Source organism: Caloenas nicobarica, chromosome 25, assembly GCF_036013445.1.
Source record: "Caloenas nicobarica isolate bCalNic1 chromosome 25, bCalNic1.hap1, whole genome shotgun sequence".
In the NCBI taxonomy this organism is placed as follows: Eukaryota; Metazoa; Chordata; class Aves; order Columbiformes; family Columbidae; genus Caloenas; species Caloenas nicobarica.
In genome coordinates this window covers 6,198,238-6,221,602 of record NC_088269.1, presented here as the reverse complement: position 1 = coordinate 6,221,602, position 23,365 = coordinate 6,198,238, and the positions used below count along the sequence as shown (strand labels likewise).

The 23,365-nt window shown below is 52.7% G+C and overlaps 1 protein-coding gene across 1 annotated transcript; it reads right to left on the bottom strand.

Moving 5' to 3' along the window:
- Positions 1 to 16,314: 16,314 nt before the first annotated feature.
- TCIM (transcriptional and immune response regulator) lies at positions 16,315 to 17,563 on the bottom strand. Its single transcript, XM_065651582.1, has one exon. It carries the CDS (start codon positions 17,523 to 17,525, stop codon positions 17,205 to 17,207), a length of 321 nt encoding a protein of 106 aa, XP_065507654.1. The 5' UTR covers positions 17,526 to 17,563; the 3' UTR covers positions 16,315 to 17,204.
- Positions 17,564 to 23,365: the final 5,802 nt, after the last annotated feature.

The following is a 23,365-nucleotide window of genomic DNA, read 5'->3' as shown; positions in this document are numbered from 1 at the left end:
TCTTAGGTGACCCCATCTTTTAGCACCTCGCTGTGAGGCTCTTATTAAATCTCTTGTTGGGAGCCTCCTCTGTGCTGTAAACGGGGTTGAAGCAGAAGGGAAGGAATCTGTCTGGTTTCCAGTGATGTTTTCCAAATGTTGTGGCAAACTTATCCCTGCACCAGAGCACAAATAGCTCATGTCCATCTCCCATCAATTTTGGTACGCTCGTGAGGCTGTGGGAGACTCTGAGGAGCATTTTGTAAAACTGCCAGTTGCTCCTTCGTAGAAAATAAAACATTGAAATGTATTGCTGTAAAAGATATGACACTTTTCTCAATGGATTTATTAAGAAGACCCCTAGAGTAAAGAGTTATAAAATCCCATCAAGTCAGCAGTTCCAGCTGTGTAATTGATATCCATTATTTCCTAGTGACTGCTGTGCAGGACTTCATTTTCTGTAGCATCAACAATTCCTCTTCTGCCTACTACAGAACTAGCCGGGGTTCAGCAGAGAGCAAAGCTCGTCAGCGAACACAGATCGCAAATCCCAGGAGAGCACCAAGGCGTTCTTCCTCAATTGCTTCCCATAAACACACACCTTTATCCTAATCTACACTGTTTCTCAAATTATTACATTTGCATAGGGCAGTATGACAAATTCGCTGTGGCTTTGCTGGAGAACAGGTGATACAATTTCTTGTCAACTGCTTCATTTCATGGCAATTTTATATGTTTTACCAAAGCAGAATTATTATAGTAACAATTTTACTGAAGCAAAATAGACAGAAAAAAGCTGTCCTCACAAAATGCAACATATCAGTTTGGTTTTGTACCACTTCTCCACCCAGAAATAAGCCTCTGGCGGGATGCAGGAGCAGGACGGCTGCCACGTCCCCTTCCCATGGCAGAGTGAGGCAAACCAGTCATTTGTCCCTCTTCATTATTTAAAGCTTTTCTATGCTATTGACCTCCTGTCCCTTCTTCCCGCAAATCATTTGCTTTTCCAAATGCTTCAGTATTAACTTGTACCTTTTTTTTTTTTTTTCTCCTTATCTCACCTCAAGAAGGAGAGGGATTACCTCATTCCCACCGCCTCAGAAATAAATCCTCATTATGGATTTGTACCTGGGGAGGAAGAAACTGATTTCCACTCCCTGCCAGTTCCAAACAGATATTTGAAGGTAATTGTTCAGTCCAGGGACATTTCACTTGTCTAATAACCATAAAGAGTGCTTTTATTAGCACTGTGTTTGAGGTTGGGACTATTTAGAAGATATTTATGGGGAAGATATTATTGCAGAAAACTAGAACATGGGCATTGGATTTATGTTTCTATTCTGAGGTGGAGCAAAGGGGAACGACCTCACACCATTAAATGTCTGAGTGCTGGGCTGGGGCTCACCCCTGGTTTGGGGGGGTCCCCGTGCTGCTGCGGGAGCAGCCGCCCCCCCACAGGTGGCAGTCCCGACCCCCCACAGGTGACAGTCCCGACCCCCCACAGGTGGCAGTCCCGACCCCCCACAGGTGGCAGTCCCAGCCCCCCACAGGTGACAGTCCCGACCCCCCACAGGTGACAGTCCCAGCCCCTCACAGGTGACAGTCCCGACCCCCCACAGGTGACAGTCCCGACCCCCCACAGGTGGCAGTCCCAGCCCCTCGCAGGTGGCAGTCCCAGCCCCCCACAGGTGACAGTCCTGACCCCCTACAGGTGACAGTCCCGACCCCCACAGGTGACAGTCCCGACCCCCCACAGGTGACAGTCCCGGCCCCCCACAGGTGACAGTCCCGACCCCCCACAGGTGACAGTCCCAGCCCCCCACAGGTGACAGTCCCAGCCCCTTACAGGTGACAGTCCCGACCCCCCACAGGTGGCAGTCCCGACCCCCCACAGGTGGCAGTCCCGACCCCCCACAGGTGGCAGTCCCAGCCCCTCGCAGGTGACAGTCCCAGCCCCCCACAGGTGACAGTCCCAGCCCCTTACAGGTGACAGTCCCGACCCCCCACAGGTGACAGTCCCGACCCCCCACAGGTGGCAGTCCCAGCCCCCCACAGGTGGCAGTCCCGACCCCGGGAGACGCTCGGGGTGACACCGAGCACTGTGGTTGGGGGTCAGCTCCTGCGATGGGGGCTGGAGGGACCGGGGGGTTCGCTGTTGGGGCAGGAGGCAGCACAGGATGGGGGGGCCCCAGTCACGTTCACACAGATGAGCTGATAGGCAGTAAAAAGCCCGGAGGTGGGAAATTCCAGATTTCTGTTACCTGTCTGTGGGATGCAGGATCAAACCAGGATCAGAAGCATCTCCTTGTTCTGCTAAGCCCTCGTGCTGTCAGGGCAGTTTGATCCCTTGTACAAAACCCTTTTGCATATCCCTTCCCTCCCGGCACACACACGTTTTCAGGATTGCCTCAGATTTGTCAAAAGTCGTCTCCTGAGATGGCTAAAACCCAGCAGGCATGAGTAGCTGTTATCTCGTGCTGTACTTGTGAGAACTCTGGTGTGCGCTAGCAGCCATTAATAGCATTTTTATTCAGGATCCAGAAGGTACTTCTAGGTTCTGACTCCCTAAACACACTGGAATATATACGGCTGAAATAACAGTGCGACGAGGCCCTTTTTTTCTTGGCTAATTGCTGCAGGATGAAATAAGGGCCAGGGTAAAATGTGGTCATCTGCTAAGCGTCTGCTGTGCCCGACTGTCAGGCTGTTTACTGCAGCCCACGATATACTGACTGTCGCAGCTTTTGAACGCTCCAGCTCGGGTGAAAAACACTCAGTGACTTCTCTGCGATTTAATAGTCCTGGTTCAAAGCTGCTCTTGCATAGCCAACAGTGACTGACCGCATGAAAATAAATGAACAACCACCCAGGAGAACCTCCCTAGAAAAGGCAATTATTTGGTCCTGTTTTGCAGATTTGCCCTGAGGTACATCCAGGTGTTTTCACCACTGCAGATGCGCAGAAATGCTGGACAGAAGTCAGCAGCACTGCAGCTCTGGGACACCCAGCTCATGATCCTGTGCCTTTTATTTGAGTTTGTGCCACGTCCTGCTCTGCCGCCGGCTGGGGAGGTAGCAGGGACCCCTCACCCCGCCGCTCGGCATCCAGCTGCTGGTTAAGTTTTTATGAAAGGTCCTCAATTATTCAAGAGGACCGATGTCTGTTACACAACTTATCTCATGGGTGGAGAACAATCGTTTAGTCCTCGATGCTCGAGGGTAACAGGTTTTCCCATGCCCTGAGCCACCTTCCAACCCCTGATCTCACCCACAGAAGAGGACGGGAGGGTTGGTCTGCACAGGTTGTGACACAGATGAGCCCAAAGCCGCCCGGCGGAGCGGGTGCTCCTGCTTCAAACCGCAATAACACTGCGGTACCCGAGGCTCCCACGGGGGATGGGTGTGGGGCAGCTCTGACACCCCAAAGGGACACCGGCCACGAGCCATCCCAAGGGCTGCGCTGGCCTGGGAAACCGGGGAAATGTAAATCTGACTGAAGTGCCATTAGCGAACACAGCAGAGGAGCCTGGGCAGGGCTGGCAGCCTGTTGAGCCGCCTGAAAACCCTTTCCGTGTCTGCAGCCCCTAGGGACTCGGGAGCCGGGATGGAGCAGCGTACCGTGTGCTTGTACAGTAATTAGCTGCTCCGCCTCACATGGCTTGATTTCAGGAGCTCGCAACTTGTGCAGCCAGTCTTGTTGAACATTTTCTGCTGCTGCCTGATACTGCTCCTCGTCTGGGCCCCAAGCAGGAGGGTAATTAAACAAACGGTGCGGCTGTCAGCGAGATGCATTTCTGCTGCTTGCACAGGCGGGTCTCCAGACGCCGCACGTGTCTCGGGGCTGAGCACTGCGGTGAACGTTTTGCATGGTGGGACGGAGGAGCTGGGGCCAAGGGAAGAGCTGCAGGTGTTCCCCGTTCAGCTCGTGACTCTGTCCGTGCATAGTGGATACGTCCTCGGCCTCTCAAAGCCCTGTGCAGACACCTCTGGACCTAAATAGCCATGACTTTGAGTTGTCCAGAGTCTGCACAACTTTGTCGTTTGGTAATAGCCCGTGCATAAGAAAAGCCACCACTAGAAAGCGGTAAATCTGGATATTTCAGAGGTAAACTGAATACCAGTCATGGTCTCCTTCCCATGGAGCAGTTTGAGATATAAAAATGATGATAAATTAAATTATGTTTGACTGACAGATTTAAATTGGGACTTCTTTCTGCAGCCTCCACATCCATGGTCTAAATTGGAGGCTTGGGATTAGGGCCATTAAATTACTTAGTTTATTGGGAAAATAAAATATCAGGAACAGATGAAGATGAAAAGAGAGGGAAATGCAAACTAGAAGAGTGTTAAAAAATGATTAAACTAAGGTAGCAAATGAAATAGAATAGCACTAAAACTAGATGACACGTAGGAAATTCTCTCAAGTGGCAGTGCTGAGGAGTCACTTGGGCTGTTAAAATACAGAGCTGTGAAGTTAAAGACAGATGAGCCTGATGTTGCCAAGAGCCTGAAATGATTTCTCAGCCACCAGCAGTCATGCCCTGGGGCAAGGTGCAATTAAAAAAGGAGAGAAACAAACTGCTTTGCGGTATTATAGCTGTCAAAAGTTGCATAGCTTTTGCGGTCACTGCAGAGACACGACGTGAGGCGGGCAGGCAGCTCCAGGAAAGCAGCTCCGCTTGGCTGGGAGGGGGGCGATCGTGCTGGAAGATGCTGCAGGACAAGGGCTCCTTGTGGGCTTGTCCCTGGGATGCCCTGGGCGTCATCGCTCTTCCAGAGGGCGTCTGTCCCGGGGCTGCATTGCAGCGCATCTTGCTGGAGCGCCGCACGCTGCTGCCCGCACCCCATGCCCTGGTACCCGCTGCTGCCCCCAAATCCAAGCAGAGGGACATTTCTGTCTGCTGGCTTTGAATAACTTCTTTTAACCTCTCTGAGTCTTTGTGTCTGTATTGCCTCCCTCACTCTTTCCAATAATTATACACAAGGCCATGGAAAGAGATCAAATTCTGCCGTCTCCTTTGAATCCTGGCAACTGCCTCTTACGGTACCCTTGAGTCTCTTTAAAGGAGACAAATTAAAATGCTGCAGCCCAGATGATTGCAGGTAAAGCTGTACGCCGGCGGACCTGGCAGTTTGCAAATAGGCCTCTGTATGGCTAGGGGAACATTTCCAGGAGATTGATTTCATATCAGATCTGGGGAAATTCCGTGGCTCCACAGATAATCTATCACCGCCTGTCCAGAGAGGAGTGATAAATTCTTCATCTTCTTCTCGAGCATCCCTCATGATTGCAGGAGGAGCAGCAGTGCAAACTGTTTTCCCTGCACATGAAAAAAAGCGAGGCTGAGGTCAAAGGAGCAGCTTTCAGACTCTCCCTCCCCTCCTGTCATGATTCATTTGAGTCAAACAGCTCCCCCAGCAGCTTCTTTCCCATTGTGCAGTCACAGCTGCAATGTTGGGCAGAAATTATTGCCTGCTTTCTGTTCAGCCTTTGCTTTCGATTTGTTATTATCGCTGTTCTCAATAAGTAACGTGTTTTTGGGTGACCATGAGACTCACGCACCATCCCAGGGCGACACTTGCCCCGGGGACCATCCTCATCCTCGGCAGGGCAGGCTGGCCGCCAGGAGAGACAGGGGCTCTGCAAGGTGGCAGGTGACATTTGTGGGGAACAGGAGGTGCCACCAGATGACAGCACCATTCTGCAGGTGTGCGGCGGAGCGACAGCTCCTCTGCCACCGCCCCAGCAGGTGCGGGATGCAGATCCAGCCTTTGGACCGCGTTTAATGACATCTCGGTGCAAAGCGGAGCGTTTGGGTAAATGGTGTCAGAGGACATATTTCTTACGTTGTCACCACCCTGGGTCCTGTTGCCATTGGCAGCCTGAAGGATGTTTTTATAGATGCTGAAACGCATTGTAAATTACGAAAACAAAACAGAAACCAAACCAAAACAGCATATTGTGCTAAGATCATTTCTCCTGATACCAGAAAAGCTTCTCAGAATGAACCACCTCATTCACGCTTATCCTTGTTGTTTTGTTGTGGTTTTAATTGTTACTATTTGTAGAAATTATCGCATTTCTGCTTTTCTGTCACAACATTTGTTGCCGTTAGCAGTGTCCCTGCAGCCCGTGCTGCCCGCGGAGGCCGGCAGCCCCAGCAGAGCCCGCGCAGGACGGGCGGCCCTGGGAAGCTGCAGGGTCAGAGCAGCCCTGCGCCGTCTCAGGGCGGGTGTTCAGTAATTGCGGCAAACTGGCAAAGAAAAGCAGCAACACTTCGTGATCCTTAAACTTCACTCAGCACTTCACACTTTCAATTATTTTTGCTGCTTCTAATGCAACTGGTCTAAGATTTCCTAAAAGACCCGTGGGAAACCCAGGGAAGATCAGACACGACATTCTGGACTTCTCATATGAAAAGTAACCGCAGGGAAAAAAATAGAATAAAATAAAGCATGAGAGAGACTTCTGGTTATACTTCATATGTTTGAAGGAGAATAGAGAGACATAAAGTCGTGTGCAGGTCAGTTTTATACAAAACATCAAAGGCTGCTGATGGAAATTGCTGGCACGGGGGAGCAGCAGCCGGGGGGGGTTTCTGGGGGAGGACAAGGCCACCCGAAACACGCCCGGCCGTGGTGACCTGGCAGCGGGTCCCTGCCACCGCTCTCCACCGCGCCGCGAGCAGCTCTGCGGTGAAAGGCCACCTCCTGCTGATAGCTTCCTAGTGGGCAGCGGTGAGGCAAATTATAAAATTAAAAGAAATAGGGTGAGAATACAATTAAAAGCAGTGTCTCTGAACTGGAACTGCTTTGCCATGAATTGAACATTCCTAGACCTAGTCATGGTTGAGCAGAGCCATTCCGCTCAGCACTGGATTAACTCATCAGCAGAGAGCCCAGAATCTGATTTAATTTGAAAGACTACAAAATTATATTTCTCTGCTGATTTTCCAGGTGGCAGGATTAGATGTGGAGCTTTTCGTTTTCCACTACTTCCTTTTAACTTAATTTGACAGAAATGGCTTTCAGTACAAGGCAGTATTTGATGGGTACTGCGCCGGGGATAATGAAAACGTCAGACAAATGGCAAGGCATAATTGGGGGTGCTTATTTTCCGCTATCTGGAAACGCGCTGGGTTTGATAAACCACGAAGAATGAGTTTCCTGTAAGAGCATAAACCAGGGAAATTTGCAGCTCTCGTGGGACGGCTGATGCTCCACCAGAGCAGCACCGCTTTTGGGGAAAAAAGGGAAGACCAAGAGCGGCAGCAGCATCTGGCGGATTTGGTGTGTGCGGGCCGTGGTGACGGGTGTTCCATGGTTGGCACCGTACGGCCACGGGCACCGTGGCTGCGGGGGACGGAAGGGTGATGGAGCTGCCCTTCCTCCCGGCTTTGCTCGTTAAGGAGCTCCTTTTTTTGGCAGTTTGAGCTGGAATTAAAATATTGCTGGGAGGGAGACCTGGGAGCAGGCGAACAGCTTGTTCCCAGCTGGCTCAGCACTTTCCTCTTTGCAATTCCACCCACCAGAGCTCAAAAAAGCCTCCCCCGAAGGCGGCCGGTGCCGGGCTGGCAGCCCCCGATGGCCCCGATGCCCCCGACGTGGGAAGGCAGCGGGGGTCCCGGTGTGCACCCTGCTAGCTCCCGGGATTCATCCCGCCAGCTCCAGGGGCACATCCTGCCGGAGCAGAGAGGGAGGCAGGAGAAGGCTGTGCCCAGGCTGATTTGGAAGCAGTTGTCTGCGTGTTGAAGCAAATGAGCTGTTTTTGGCAAATCACTTTCCCTTGTGTTTGGTTCTCAGTGGTAGTTTAAGCATCCGCATGTGTGTTAATGAAATACAAGGTCTGTGCAGATATTCGCAGTAAAGGTGCTCAGAGGATGGAAACATCCCCCCAGCCCTGTTTTCTCACCTCCAGACACCTCTTTAACTCGCTCATGCCACAGGCTCCTCGGGCACCTCAGACCTTGCCCAGGAATCTATTTATCGGGTAACAGCAAATACAAATGTGTGGAAATCTCTGGCTGCCAGAACTCAACCTGCAGGCAGAATAAAACGCAATATTTGTGGCACCTACTCCCTTTTAGGAAGCCATTCCAGGCCCTTCCCAAAGGCACAGCTCTCCTGGGGCTGCCGCAGCATCGCTGCCCCCCACGCAGACTCCGGCAGGAGGCGGTGACGATGGCCAGGGTCCATCTGGGAGCCCAGGACCCAGCAGGGACACTCATCTTTTGCCTCTCTCTATAAGCTGGTTCGCAGCTGCAGGGTTTGGCTGAAGCCCTGTGGGGCCGCCAGGCAGCTGTTTGCGCAGGGCTGTGCCTTGCTGGCTGTAAAGCTGATTTCCTGGAGGGTTCAGGGCTGTGCACCTGCTGGGGGACGAAGGGCTGGGAGGGGCTCCTTGGGGAAACACCTGCCGCTGGGAGGAGGAGAATGAGCAGCAGCAGCATCTCATCCTTCGTAAAGGGGAGGCTGGAGCAGTGGAAGGTTTGCCAGAGTCTTGGGAGAGGCGAGGAGGTGAGAGCAGCTCTGGAGTAGGGACCTGCTCCTGTCTGCCCCTAAAACCTCTGGGGCTGCTGTTGTCCCTCTTGGGGGAGGCTGCCTGGCTGGGACCCCCGGCACCGCTGTGTGGGCTGGTGATTTGGTGGTGTGGCTGGGGACTTGGGGGAGTCCTGGAGGCTGCCAGGGCTTCTTCCCTTCTCTAGGGAAGAAAGGGAATTTTTCAGCCTGACTTCCAAACTCCAGGAGCTTGGGGCAAATGTCTGTCCGGGGGGGGGCCAGTGCAGCAGCACACGGTTAAAGGCCAAGTTCCTCGATTGCTCCTCATCCTCTCCCTGAGTCATGCACCCTCTGACTGCTGGAGTGGTGACAATCCTCCTTGATTTGGGACCAGACGGACAGACCCAGGTTAGTGGAACCCTGTGCGCAATTCCCATCGCTGGTTTGGCTGGGAAATGGTCTGTAAATCTGCAAACAGTGTGGTTATGAGAAGCAGGTTTCTAATGTCTCCCAAAACTGGTATTTTCTCCCTGTAGATGCAACTAGGTCTCAGTGTCCCTGATTAGCTTCTTGTGATGAATTCCATCTGCCTGCCTGGGATCAACAAAGACCTAAAAAAACTGAGCACCAGACATGCAGCCCACTGTTTTCATGCTGAGCTTTGTTCATTATGGGAAACCACTTACAAAACAGGAAGCTCTTCCTTGTTCCACTCAATTTCTTGGGCTTATTTGCCATGAAATGTCACCTTCTCAGATGAAAGAATGGGATTTATCACAATTAAGGGAGGCTTTGACATGTCCCTTTAAGTGAATCAAGGGTGCTCTTAATTCTGAATCTGTGCAGGCTTTTGTTGATGCAACATGGGTGCCTTGCAATTTATAACGGTCATAAAACATGCACGTTTTTGGAGAGTGGTTGCATAATTTTTGTTGCTTCCAGCAGTGCTCGCTGCGGGGACGCGACCAGCCCTTCGCCTGCGGAAGCCGATGGAGCGTGGTCACGGTGAGTGGCTGTTCACACGCTGGCGTGGCACTGCACGGGGCTGCTGGGCGCCGGGGACGGCACGCGGTAAACCGGGGCCATTGCAGACAAATCGGTGCGCGATGGGATAGGTAACTTCTGCTGTAGAGAATAAAGTGTGTTGCAATGTGCCTGGCTGCTGGCTTGTCCCTGCTCCCCCGTGGTGCGGGTGAACTTGCCGCTCCCTGCACAGCGCCCGCCCCGACCCCGGAGACAAACAGGGAGATGTCCCCAAGGCACGAGCCCTGCCAGCGGGTGCCCAAGGAGCGCCGAAGCTCAAAAGTTTCCCTCTGAGGGGGTTTTAGCTGAATGCTACGGCCTTTTTTTCCCTGCTGCTTGCTGTCCTGCTGTTCATGGGACTTTTAAAATTAAGGCTTGTTTTCAGTCAAGCATAAATTCCACTGTGGCAATACAAAACCCCAGCAGTAACGAAACCCCTGGCACAGTGAGGTGTGGTGGTACCAGAGCAGCGTGTGTCCCACCAACATCCCTTTCCCTCGGTGCTGTCTCCACCCTCTGCAGCATCATCGTGTTGCTGAGCCAAAGATTAGGACAATAACTGAGGATAAAACCCCTTTGGCTGATAAGCCTCTTTCTCACATTGCTGCAGAGTTGCTGTGGCTTCAGACACCAAGCTGAAGTATTTACCATTGCCAGGCCAAAGACAAGGCAATAACTGTAGGTTTTAGTTCCTCGGTTGTGCTACAGTATCAGATTTTTAAGCCGTTTTCGTTCCAACCCGAGCGGTTCTCCAGCCACAGGAGGGCGGCACCGCCGCGAGCTGTAGAAAGGCAGTTTGCCCGAACGGCTGGGTTTGTCGGAAAACGCAACTGCCGACCGGAGAGAAAGGGGGGAGCCCCCCCGCCATGCCCAGCACTCGGGGTGCACACCGGCTGCATCCCCAGCTCTGGCTGCCGCAGTCGGGCTCGCTCCGGAGAGCTTGGCTTGTGTGTTTACAGCACCTTGAAAACAATGGCAACAGCAAAGGGGTGCAGCGCGGGTGGGGTGATGCTCCGAGGAGCTGGGTCTGTCCGCTGGCAGGGGACCGCTCGGTGGCACCGCTGCCACTGGGTGGCCGGGCTTTATGTAAACGGTGTAACTCATACGTGATATAAATGATATGAAAATGTGGAATTTCTGGCCAGGTGCGGTTGTGCTTGGCAGCTCTCAGCACTCAGCTGATGTTTAACCTGAGTTCCCACTCAGGTAAATGGGACTTTGCCTGGGTAAGGGTGCATCTGGCATTGATACCTGTGGACTCTTATCTGAAGCTGCGTGGGAAGAGATCATGCTGTGAATATAATTGCCATAGGATGGAACTTTGAGTGATCAGTTTAAAGGCCTGTGTTTGAACCTCTCCTGAATAAGGACCCAAACATGCCAATTATTCAATGGATTGCAGAGAATAGCATTGCAACAGAGATTAACATGATTAGAGAAGTGAGAAGAGCACCACTTGACCTCAAATAGTACACAAAAAGATGAAATTTGTAGTTTTGTAGTAAGCAAAACCTACTACGCATAGCTGAAAGCAGAAGGGAAGTTAAGCCCAGCTTGTAAGCCAGCCTTCAGGTATGCAGTGTGATTCAGCACTGGGAAGCTATTAAAATATAGTAGGATACTGTTTCAAGTTGAAGTACTTGACTTAGCTTTAATATCTTATTAAAAATAGTTTACATTATTTAAAATGAAAGGGTCTCAAAAGTAACAGCAAAGCTAAATTTCGGTCTGTAGCAGCTGGCCCTGGGCGTTTGTGCCAAAATCACCTGGGTTTCTGTGAGGCAGCTCTGTACTCTGCCCTGGGGCATTACCTACAGTCAAACAGCAATAACTGCCCTCCCGGTGAGGCGGAGGGGCTTCCCGGCCCCCACACCGCGGGACTGCGGTCGGTGGAACGTTCCCCAGGCCGGTGCTGGGAGCTGCCGGGAATTAATGGGGCTCTTCATTTAGCTCAATTACTGGGCATCCACCTGAGAAACTGTAAAGAATGGAACAGTAAATCTTACAATCAAATACTAAATTATACTTAATTTATTTACTTATGGCAAACTGTAAGCCCTGCAATCAAGCGTGTCGAGGCTTCTAGCACGAGCGCTCCCGGCAGTGCTCTGGGGGGGTTACTGAGGCTCAGTCTGGGGGCACGGACAGGGATTAACCACTGCAAACCCGGGGTGTCCCAGCCGCAGAGGCTGAAACAGCGGAGCCCTTGGGGCAGCCCCTGGGTGCAGCCCGTTGGTGCAGCCCCTTGGTGTTGCCCCTGGGTGCGGCCCCTCTAAGCAGCCCTGTGGTGCAGCTTGTGGGGAAGCTGCTTCAAGGCAACGCAAGTCTTCTTTTTCTATCTCATCTGCAGATAATAAATTTCAGATGGCAGATCACATTTTATTCACTTTCCTAAAAAAAAAAACTAAACCAAACCCCAACAACAACCCTATTTTATTTTTTGGCCAGTTAGCCAGGGAAAACCTGGTCCTTGACTATGACAAATGTCTCTCCATGATCATAATGCATTTTTGCATACTTTTTATTGCAGCTAAAACACTCAGCATTTAGGAAGAGGCTGATTGTTTGAATCAGGATAAAAACCAGCATATGTTTGGCAGCACTTTCTGCATAATATAGTCAAGGTTTTTATTTCTGTACAAAATCCTTCAAGCCTCCTGGATTTTTTCCATGGACTTTGCTCAGGTCAAGATTTCGATATGCCTTTGAATTGTGGGTTTGTCCTTGAACTCCCTGGCAGCCCCGTGCATTCTGCAAAGCAGCTCAGAAAATGATACTGGGGCGAGGGTGGCTGGATGTAAATCAGCCGCCCAAAATTTTGGCTGAGGCACAGGGTCTGATGGCTCACCAGCACATTTGTGAAATGATAAATTGTGTCTCATACTTTACAGTTCAGAGACAGGGAGAGAAAAAACTGTGTCTGGATTAGAACTTTTTTACCATTCAGGATGCCAGGTGAATTCTAAATAGAATCCCAGTTGGAAAATATGTCCAATAAAGGAAGCGTAATTTGGCGACTTTCTCTTTTTTTTTTTTTTTATTGTATGTTGAAGTAGAAACAGTAGCAGGTGGGGGACCTGTCAGGCCCCGCGTTCCCCACCGAAAGGCTTCACAGCTGCATTTCCTCAGCCCATCCCAAGCACTCACGCAGTTTTGGTGACCATGGGGACACCTTCCCATCGAGTGCTGTCCCGGCGTGTCCGGCATCGTGGCGCGGGGAGCGGGCAGGGAGCTGGCAGGGCCGGGCACCGCGCGGCTGCCCCGGGAGCTGCTCCGCTTTGTTCCCACCCGGGGCTTTGGGAACCAGCTGCTTCAGCGCGAGTCACTGACCCCCCAGCCCTGGCCCCTGCTCCGTCATCCCGAGGCAGCGGGTTTTCCGCGGAGGAGGTTGCGGTGCCGAGTCCCAGCCGTTGCTCGGTTACTGGATGATGCTCTCTGTGTGTGGGTGTCTGGAGGAGCCGGAGTCCGGGAGGTGACGGCTGCTGGCTCAGCTCTGAGTCACTGCCCGGACCCCCGCCTGCCGAGGAGGCATGCACCAGAAGCCCCTCGGGCATGCACCAGAAACCCCTTGGGCATGCACCAGAAACCCTCAGGCATGCACCAGAAGCCCCTCGGGCATGCATCAAAGCCCCTCAGGCATGCACCAGAAACCCTCGGGCATGCACCAGAAACCCTCGGGCATGCACCAGAAACCCTCTCGCATGCGAGGGAGCCTGTGTGTCGCCCCAGTACCAGCCCTACTGGCTTCGCAGCCCTCTGTGTCCTCCCAGAGCGCCCTCTGTGCAGAGCAGCAGTGCAGATAAACATCTCGGAATGACTAACCCCCTAAGAGATGGCATTGGGGTTTTGATGCTTTGGACGTGCTGACTGTTGGGTAGGGCTGCTCCACTGCTGACTGCGGCAGAGCATCCTCATGCCACATCTGCACCAATTCGGTGTACAGCTCAAAGGAAAAAAAGGGTTTTTTCCGGGCTGTGTATTAAGACTCTGGTCATAGCCTAACTTTTATTTTTTAACAAAGATATGTGGCAACTGTGCCATCTCCTATTGGCTACTGTATTTCGGAGGCTTTTCTTCTCATAAATGGCCTTGTCCATTACTTCACAGTGATACCATAGCAGCATTTTGCTGCCATGTGAGGCATTCACGCTTTGAAACCCCAGACCAGCTATTTTCTGTGAAAACCATGCTAACTCAACCATGAATCTCAATGCTTTATAGCTCTTCATGGCAGGCTGGGGAGGGGTGGCTTTGCCTTGCCCTGGGCCAGCAGATGCTCCGTGCTCAGGTGCTCGCTCCCTGGGTGCTGAGCCGCCTCTTGCCAAGGAGAGTCTGTACCTCTGGGCGAAACAGATGTGCAGTTCAGCTGAACTGTCAATTTTTAACTTGCCCATTGCTCAATGGCGTGGAAGGGAAACTTGCCCAGGGGGTGTTGGCCAGAGCGCCCCGTCCCTCCGCACACAAACGCTGCCAGGTGAGGGCTGGCCAAGCTTCCCTTTGGACTCTGCTCGTGTTGTGTGGGTTTGATTTCACCAGAAATCAGAAGGTCACAGCACAGGGTGTTCGGACCTGGGGAACGTCCCCATCTCCTGAATGCAGGTGACAGGCTGAGCTGCACTGTTGACTTGCTCAACCCCATCTTCCCACCATCGGGAGGGTTGCAAGAGTGGTTGGTTGGAGAGGTGGGGATGGCTGTTTGACAGGGGGACGGATAGTGGGCCCTCTGCACTGTCCGCTGTAACTCACCCCCGCTTTGCTCCGGGCTCTTTCATCCCAGCGCCCTGCGAGCTGCTCCCCACCTTCCCCAGTCTGTCAAACCAGAGTCTGTGCAAAAGAGGTTTCTTCTGGTTTTCCGTCCCAGCTTTCTGTGGCTTGTCCCCAGCTGCCCGCGGTGGGGATCCCCTCGGCATGGCTGGTCGAGCGGGGGTGCACAGCCGCCCCCTCCACCGCGCTCCTGTCCACGGCAGAGCATTGCAACAGCCAGATAAAATTAGCTGTTCGGACACATGTTCCTCAGGATGCTGGGACACAGGGACACCCAGTACAGCCAGTTTGACTCATGGAGAAGAATTAATGGAAACGCCCGGCTCCTGGAGGCAGGAAATACCTTGAACAGCCTTTTCCTCCGTTTGTTGGGTGGGGGTGCTGACAATGGGCCCCATGTCTGGCCGGAGCGCGGCCGGGCGGCGGGTGAAGGCGGCACACGCGCCGACAGACACAGCGTCTGCGGCACCGGGCGCTCAGGAAGGGCCCGGCACAATGCGGTGCCCTGCCCTCCCCGCCGCGGCATCGCCCAGCACAGCGCCGGGATGCTGGGTCGGGACCGGGGGCTCCGAGCAGCCCCGGTCGCGGGAGGGGCAGCACCGCGAGAGCGAGGGGTCCGCAGTGGTTGGGCATTTGTACCTCAGACTCTCCTTGGCAAAAGTTTCATAGCCATGAATTGCAATTTATCCCGAGCCTCCTACGAGGTGTGCTGCTGTTTGCAAAGCACAAACCTGCCAAAACAGCATGCAGGCTGTCACCAAGGAAAAACGCCCTTTTCCACTGTAAAAATCCAATAAACACATAACTTTTTTGTAAGTGGCCTTTATTTATCAGGGATGCCACTCAGGCCAATAATTTGAATGTAATGAGACAAGAGGGACTGTGAAGTCCCTAAGTCACAGGGTCTTATGAATCACATTGTGCAAATGTCTGTGAGCAGGAGTGTCTGGGCAGAACTGCTTGGGCCGGTGTTGCTTTCAGTCTGCTGTGTTCGTGGCTTCCTTCAGGCTTGCTTTTTACAAGGGAACAAGTGGCAGAGGATGCATTGGTGTTGGTGGCATGTGGATGTGGGCACAGGGGCTTCTCTGACCAGAGGAAATGGGTGGTTTTGTGGGGATGTGACCTGAGCGGGTGACACAGCTGCAGCTGAGTGTGGGACGCTGCCTTGGAGCGGGTCAAATGCTGGAAAACTGGCAACCGCCTGGGAGCAAATCCCACGCTGAGGTGGATTTTTCTGAACAAGGTCAGCTCTGAAGAGCCTTCAGAGCTCCTTTCCAGAGGTCCCTCCAGGTGTGACCGTGGCTCTCGCTGCCCTTCCCTGGAGAAGGGACCTTGGGAGCCTCCAGGGATGCTCCGATCACACCCCATGCTTTGTGTTCCCAAGCGTGGGGATCTCAGGGAATGCTCGGGTATGCTTCATCACTCTATAAATAATTACAATTATCCATGCTATTAAGTAATTTAAAGGATTGTTTCTGGTCTCCCTGACTTACAGGCAATTTGGACTGTTTACTGTAGGCAAAAAAACTGTAGCTGGTCTATCATTCTTCGGAATCGTTTTATCTTTGTTGCTCTAAGCAGGGTCATGGGAATGTTTTTTTATAATCCAGCAGGTTATTAGAGGACATGGTTATAAATAACTACTCTTGGCTATTTTCAACTATTTTCAGCATACTCTAGCACGATGGTATGGCATAACCTGCAGAAAAACTGAGTCCAATTCCGCTGCCAAAGCACTTGTAACACACTTGTGTTTCTTTGGATGATGCGGAGCTGAGTCTGAGTTCTCGGTCTGCTTTGCAGGAATGCAAAGAGCCTGAGGAACTGCCCCGCTTGCTAAATCTAAACCGATTTTCTGTTACACTATTGCAAAAGATGTAATTCTCCTTTATTATACAGAGGTAGTCTGCTCTTAAAAGAGAATCTGTATGAAATGACCAAAACAGTATAACCCCACTCCTCCGGGAGAACGGAGAACTTCAGACAAGAGAATTTATGTTTACTTCATAATTTATTAAGTTTCAGATTGCCATATGCAATAAATTATAGTCAATATAATAATAATGCTATCATAAAACATTACCATGAAGTACTTGCCTAATAGCCATTGTAATTTATACAAATAAGAACTGTAGTTATGATATTTAGATTTTTAGTGTTAATGTGAACAAAATATTAAGGAAGTTCACAGTAAATTCAGGGAAATATGTCATTATTATTGCTTTTGTGCAAACAGTTTATACTGCACACATACAGCTTGAGAAAGAACAGGTACTGTTGCACAGTGTGTCTCTAGAGCAAATGCATTCCCTGAAGGCTGAACTTACTGCACCATATGGTGCACTTCCATGCATTTTAATAAATGCAAAGTGATCCGTCATCAGCAGCTGATCAGTCTCCAGAACGTCCCTCCTGGCTGGCAGCAGCCTGGCTCCTCAGGGGCTCAGGCTTTAAGGAAGCAGGTTGGAAAAGGCAAAGCACAGAGGTGAAATCAGTGAACAGCGAGTCTGTCCGAAGGTCTCGAGTCGCGCCTGGGTGTGCAGCGACCGTCCCTCCGCCAGCCTCTGCCCGCCACGCCGCGCCGGTGCCGATGCTGCCGTCAGCGCCGATGCTGCTGCGTGCGCTGATGCTCTCCTGGGCACCAATGCTGCTGTTCACATCAATGCTGCCGGCGGTGCTGCTGCGGCTGTCGGCACCGATGCTGTGCTGGCGCCGATGCTGTGCCGGCACCGATGCTGTGTCGGCACCGATGCTGTGCCGGCACCGATGCTGCCGTCACCGCGGCGGTTCGCTGCGTGCTTGGCGGGGCTGAGCCCCGTGGGGTCGGTCAGGTCCCCGTCCCGGTGGCAGCCCGTGGGGCCGTGGAACGTGCCGCCTGTGGCAGGGGGTCACTAACAGTCCCGTCCCGAAATGTTCTCCTCCATTTCAGCTCCCTTCGCCAGTTCAGTGAATTTTAATGGAGTACTTCCGAAATGTCAGGAACTGGAGCAGTTTGTCTTTTCGCCTCTGCTTTAGAGCCATTAACGCTCTTGTTTTCTCCTCCAAGTCCTGGTCGGTGGCGAGGATTATCTTGGCTCTTTCCTCCGCCTTCTTGTCCCCAGAGTTTTTGAAGAGTTTCTGCAGGGACTCTTCGTTGATGCTTTCAAAGATGTTGGCCACGGCTTTCTTGCGCAGGGCTGTGTCGAAGCGGTAGCCGTGGACCGAGGGGCTGACGCGCAGGGATGTGGACATGGCTGGAGTTCTGCAGCTTCTCTTTGCTTTCATCTACGTGCGGAGCTGCCGGGAGTGCCCGCGGGTCCAGCTGGAGGGATCGGTGCTGCGCTGGCTCCCAGCACCGGTATTTAAAGGCAGTCTGAGGAAAAAGCCGGAGGGCTCAAGTTACAGTGGTGAGATCATGCTGATGTCAACACTGAACAGTCACAGGCGAGTTTAACAGTGAAGTTGCCAACTTTCCTCTGCCGCGCAGCCGAGACGAGAAGTTTTCTGTTTCTGCAATGGAGATGGTTTGTCTTTGACTCGCTGCAGAACAGGCTTCGTGCAACTTCCAGCATCACATGGGACTTGGAGCTGGAACATCTCAAACTCTGCTTCTGGCCTCTTGTTGCATGTGGGAAAGCTCTACATTCAGAATATATAATATAATAAGCAGCTAAAACTCCAGGTGAGAGCTATTGCAACACTAGCAAGAGGTGCTAGCTGCGAGCCTGTGCACGCAGACCTGCCTTGTCTCTGTCTCACTCAGACAGAAGTACAGCCCCGCAGCAAAACCTGCTCAGGTCTGGCCATGGGATGCTTTCTGCTGCTTCCCAGATGATGCAGGTCCTGTTTAGCACTCACAAAGCTGTATTTTCTAAGTGGCAGCTGATCCATAGTGTCCCCTGATGTGACACCATGGAGCTGCCCGGCTGCACATGGTGATGTTTGCAGCAGGTTAAACCTCTCTGCAGCAGCAGTTTGTTGCCCTGCTCCTTTTTCTTTAATTTCCAGCTCATGGGTGCGGGTCCTCCGCTCCAGGAGGGTTTGTGCTCTCCACCCCACCCTCGGCCAACACCAAGCCCTTGGGCTGGGAGGACTCGCTCTTAGTCACACGGTTTAGTTCTAGGCAGCCCTGCGGGAGCTGGACGGGGTGATTCTCGCGGGTCCCTTCCAGCTCACCATGTTCTGTGGGTCCGTGGGTGCCTCTCGCTGAGGACGTGGGCTGGGCCAGGACAAGGGGCCAGCTCTGACCCCGGACGGTCCTGCTGGGCTTCGAAATCCGGTATTACTGAGCACAACTAAGCCTGGCCCAGGCTGGCAGTGGGTACAGAAGTTGCTGGAGGCCAGGGAGCCGGAGATAAGTGTATTTTGGTTAATGGCCGAAAAGCGGCCGGATGCTGCAGAGGCACTGTTTGGAAAATTAGCAGCGTGTTTGCTGCCCGTGCCGTTACTCATCCCCACAGGGATGTCCAGAAACAGCCCCTGTCCCCAGGCCAGGCTGGCAGATGTGGCTCCAGGGGTCTCCCGCATTCACTGGGGAGCTGTGGAGGGGATCTCTGACCGCAGGGATGAGCAGATCCACGGTAACAGCCCCCAGTGTCTTGTCATCCACATCCCATTGAGAACTTCTGTCCCTTCGGACAGAGCACGGGATGCGTCTGAGCAAACCCCGCGATGCAGAGCGCCCGGGGTCCACGTGCCAGGCCGTTGTGTCAGGTGGTTGTGCCGGCAAAGAGCAGAGACCAGGGTTAATTGTTGTCAATGACACAGCCCGGTGTCCAGCATTCCCCTGCATCCCGCCCAAGGACGGGCTTTCCGCCGGCTCCGGCGCTGCTACCGGCACCAGATCTCCCTGCACATGCCTGCGATTGTTTTTCCACCGTTTCTGCATTGTTGTCATCGTGCGGGTGACTTTTTACAAGTTTGTCTGAATTTCTTTCATATGTGGTAGCTGTTACGTGCTTTAGTGTATAAACAACTGCTTCACAAAAGCTTGTGATTCTCCTTCTGCCAGGAAGACTTAAAAGCCTCTCACTTTGCTGTAGTCTTGCCGAATTTGTGAGAATTACACATCAGCTGCTGTTTGCTCAACATTTGCAGGGCTGGTAAAAATCCACCCTGAAAATAGGATCTTTTTGATGTGGCTGGCTCCTGGCTCTGCCTGTGAACAAGCCTCATGTTTTATAGACTCCTGTTAACGTGAAATACGAGGGGGGAGCAATAGGAACATGGCCTGTAAAAATGCCTGACCAAAATGCTAAATGTACTTTGATTCACTGCACAGATAACATAGTTTCAGAGTACCTAGGGTAAAAAATAGTTCCAGAAGATCATCCATGATCTTGCGGCTGTAGAAAATGAGCCCTTCTTTTGCAAGGCACAGTTTCCCCTAGTTGAAGACAAGAGCTGAGGCGTGTTAACATACGCCTGGTTTTCACCGCTCTTATTGCACATGGAATCATCTGCAGGTATTTGCAGAGACATGGCTGAGAGAATAAATTAGCAATATTTGTGGAAGATACAAGCTCAGAAAAGTGTCTGCCATGGAAACTGAGAATAAAGCTGATGCTTTAGGAGTAAGACAGCCGAAAGCTGCCAAGATGAAGTGTTTTCTTGTGAGCTCATCTTGTGCTGAGCAGCAACAAATGCCTTTGCCCCTCCAAGCTTCTCTGCCCACTTTGTATAAACTTAGTTGCCTTGAACTCTGACTGAGAGATGGAGCGTGCCTCATCTGTCTTTTTCCAGTAATTTTTGTTTATATCAGTCTTTTAATACTGCTTTCCCAGTAATGCCTAGGAGGAATTATTCATGTGTTGGATTGGAGCGAAACTTCAGACAAGATGCGATTTCTATCATAGTGCTCCTGCTACTATTGTATAATTGCTTTGCGAAACGCAAACGCTCCATTTCACACGTTAATGGGAGGATTAATTCCTATCCCCACCATCTCTGCAGAGCAGCGCAGCTACATCCCTAATTGCTGCTGACGAGATGCAGGTTTGGAGCGGGGGGGACGGGCAGGTTTGTGCCGAGGTTTGGGGCATGGATGGGGTCCTTCTGTGGCAGCTTGTCCAGCAGGAACGCGTCCTGGGCCGCGGCCATGGACGCTTTGAAGCCGAAGGTGTTTGATTTATTGTAGGCTAAACCCAGCCCGCGGCTCTCGCAGGCAGAGCGAGCGGTTGCGGAGGGAAAGGCTGGGGAGGACGGTGACTCAGCGGCCGGGTCCGCGCTCCGCTGGCTGCGCAAAGCGGGTTCAAATACACCTGGAGGCTCCTCCGGCTCAGAGCTGGGAAGCGCTGCAGGATCTGACTGCAGGAGAGGGGCAGGGAACCTGGAAACCCCCAGAGCAGGAGGCAAGGACAGGACAGGAGCAGCCAGTGCTTTACACAAACTCTTGCAGAGAACTTAGTGTGCGTTTATGTAACTGTCCAAAATGACTCCAAAGAAGGTAATCTGGGATGCCTTTGCGTTTTGCCAGGGCATGTTTTGCATAGCTTTCCTTTCCCCAGCCTGCCTCAGCCTGCTCGGTTCGTAGCACCGCGCTGGTATTGAGGGATGCAGCAGCCCCTGGGAGAGCATCGGTGCTGCGGAGACCTCCCCGCCGTGGGCCAGATACTCAGAAACTGAGGCTTTGGAAGGGCATCTGGAAGGCTTTGGGACAGGAGAGGAAAGTTAAATTATTGCCTTTTATATATATATATGTGCTTTGTCATTAGCAAATACAAAAATCTAAGAATCTGCGATGCCCAGGAGCCTCAGGCCAGCTCTCCTCTCCCCATCCTTTCCCTCGCCACGTGTGCCCGAGCCCTGGCTCACTTGCAGCCTTCGCTTCTGCCGGGTGGCCGGAGAACCCCGACCCTTCCAGAAATGCCGCTGCTGGTGTTTGCTGGGAATCGCATCGCAGCTGGAGCTGCAGCTGCGAGACGGCCGGGAGGTCAGAGAGGAACCGGTTCATCATGTTCCTCGTGGAACCCAAATTCCTGGGAATTTGTCAGCCACCCGTGTCGTGCAAATGGCAGCGCCTGCCCCGGCTCTCCCCGCCCGCGGCTGCGTCCAGCGCCGGCTCCTGCGCCACAGGCTCCACCTGGGCTTTTCTGCTTGCTTGCTGTTGGGTGGGTTTTTGTGTGGTTATTGTTTCTTCAGTAAAGCATCTGGGAGCGTTTGTCCCATTTCTTATGGCAGGATGCCCTGCCCTTTGCTTACAAAACCTGAGAACTTAACGTGACTGTGTGTGTTCCCTGTGACCCATCCCAAGGTCCCCGGTTCAGATGTGAAGTACAGTGGGATGGATTTTAACAGCAGTTCTGCTGCAGCTCAGTTGCTGGGAAGTAAAGTCATTTCTCAGACAGTCCTGCTCACATAACTGCCTGCCTAAAAAAAAAAAAACAACACAGAAAAAAAGCTGCAGGTTTTCAGACAGCAAAAGGCATGATTAATCTGGTTACATTCCACATGAAAGTTTTTAATGGGGAAAAAAATTGTGCCGTGTCTGTTCAATACTTTTCTTTATCCTACCTATGAAAACTAAATTAGATGCTGGCTTCTGGGCTGCTAAGGCAGGCGTTGCTATGTCAGGCGCAGCCTGCATGGCATTGATTCTGCGCTCCAGCCTCCCGCAGCCGAGCCGGGCAGTATTTTTATTAACGCGTGTCCGTCAGCCGCAGCTCTCGGCTGTGCCAGCGCTGCCCTCGGCCCGGGAGCCCAGCACCGCACCAAGACCATATAAGAGTAAAGTCTGTGGTGTTGCTGATAATGAATGTCTCCTCATTTCTCGTAAATTCTCTGCTAAATGTACGATCGCTGAGTTAATAATGCAGCGGAGGACATAATGAATAGCCAGTTACAGTAAGTAAATCATGCCTGTTAAGAATCAGAGCAGAAACAGAAACTTCTGGCCCTTTTAAAAGCCAGAACCCTTTCAAAGCAGTCACGGGGGCTGGGGACAGGGACGGGCTGGATGTTGGGAAGTCGCGGGCGAGTTCTCCTCTTGCTTGAGGCTTCCCAAAGCGCCTTGCAAAGGGAATCTCAAACTGCGGTGCTCCCCACTTGGAGTGGGAGATGGCTGCTGGTGAGGCGGGTGGCAGATTGCCAGGCAGAGCCCGCGGCGCGGCTGGAACCGTTCAACACCCGGCAGCCGCGGCTGGCAGGGATGCAGGCAGCAGCGAGCCAACGATGCGCCCAGAGCACGCGGGGTTCCCGGGGCCCAGCCAGGCCCTGGAGGGGCTGGAGTGACCCTGTGGGTTCTGGGGCGACCCATGGGTTCTGGGGGGAGCAGGTGGGTGCCATGTGCCAGCAGGACCAGCGTCCTGCAATGACACCTGCCCGTGGCGTTTGCAGCCCAGCACGCCATGTCCTGCTATTTCCACGGGAGCCAGGGAAAGTATTTTAATATCCTGACTTCAGCATCTTCCTCCTGGGTCAGCAAGACCATGCATGGCAATGAAAGTTTAGACTGTCAAGCACGAACAACCTTTTTCTTTCTTTGCTGAGTTTCCTGTTTGATCTTCCTGAGGGTCCCCGAGCAGCCTGGCCAGAGCAGGCTGAAGGCAGAGCTGTCTCCAGCTGTCAGACGGCTCATTGTCTGCTGCTGAGGACGGGCTCACGGGAAATCCTGCCGCGGGGCTGGGCCGCGGGGCTGGCTGGGGTCATTGTCGCAGCCCAGCCCGCGGGTGACAGTACCAGACACACGTCCTGGTGCTAAGTGTCCCCCTCCTCAGGGCTCTAATCTCTGCCCAGCCACTTCCTCTCTGCAAAGGGCTGGCAGACAGGATGCTGCCTTTGTCCTGCTGTGGGGGCCCTGGGTGTCCCCATCGCTCCCAGAACCGCGGCGGCTGCAGCCCAGGGCTGTGTGCAGGGGACAGTGCCGGATCTGGGTAGATGTGCAAAATGTCCTGGCACAGCATCCTGCGGGGACCTGGCTCTGAGAGTGACGGGGATGCAGGCAGAGTGACGGGTTTGCAGGCAGAGTGACGGGTTTGCAGGCAGAGTGATGGGGATGCAGGCAGAGTGACGGGGATGCAGGCAGAGTGACGGGTTTGCAGGCAGAGTGATGGGGATGCAGGCAGAGTGACGGGGATGCAGGCAGAGTGACGGATTTGCAGGCAGAGTGACGGGATTGCAGGCAGAGT

What these genes read in the sequence shown, in the direction of transcription:
- TCIM (XM_065651582.1), bottom strand. Translation starts at nt 17,525, where the DNA reads ATGAAAGCAAAGAGAAGCTGCAGAACTCCAGCCATGTCCACATCCCTG.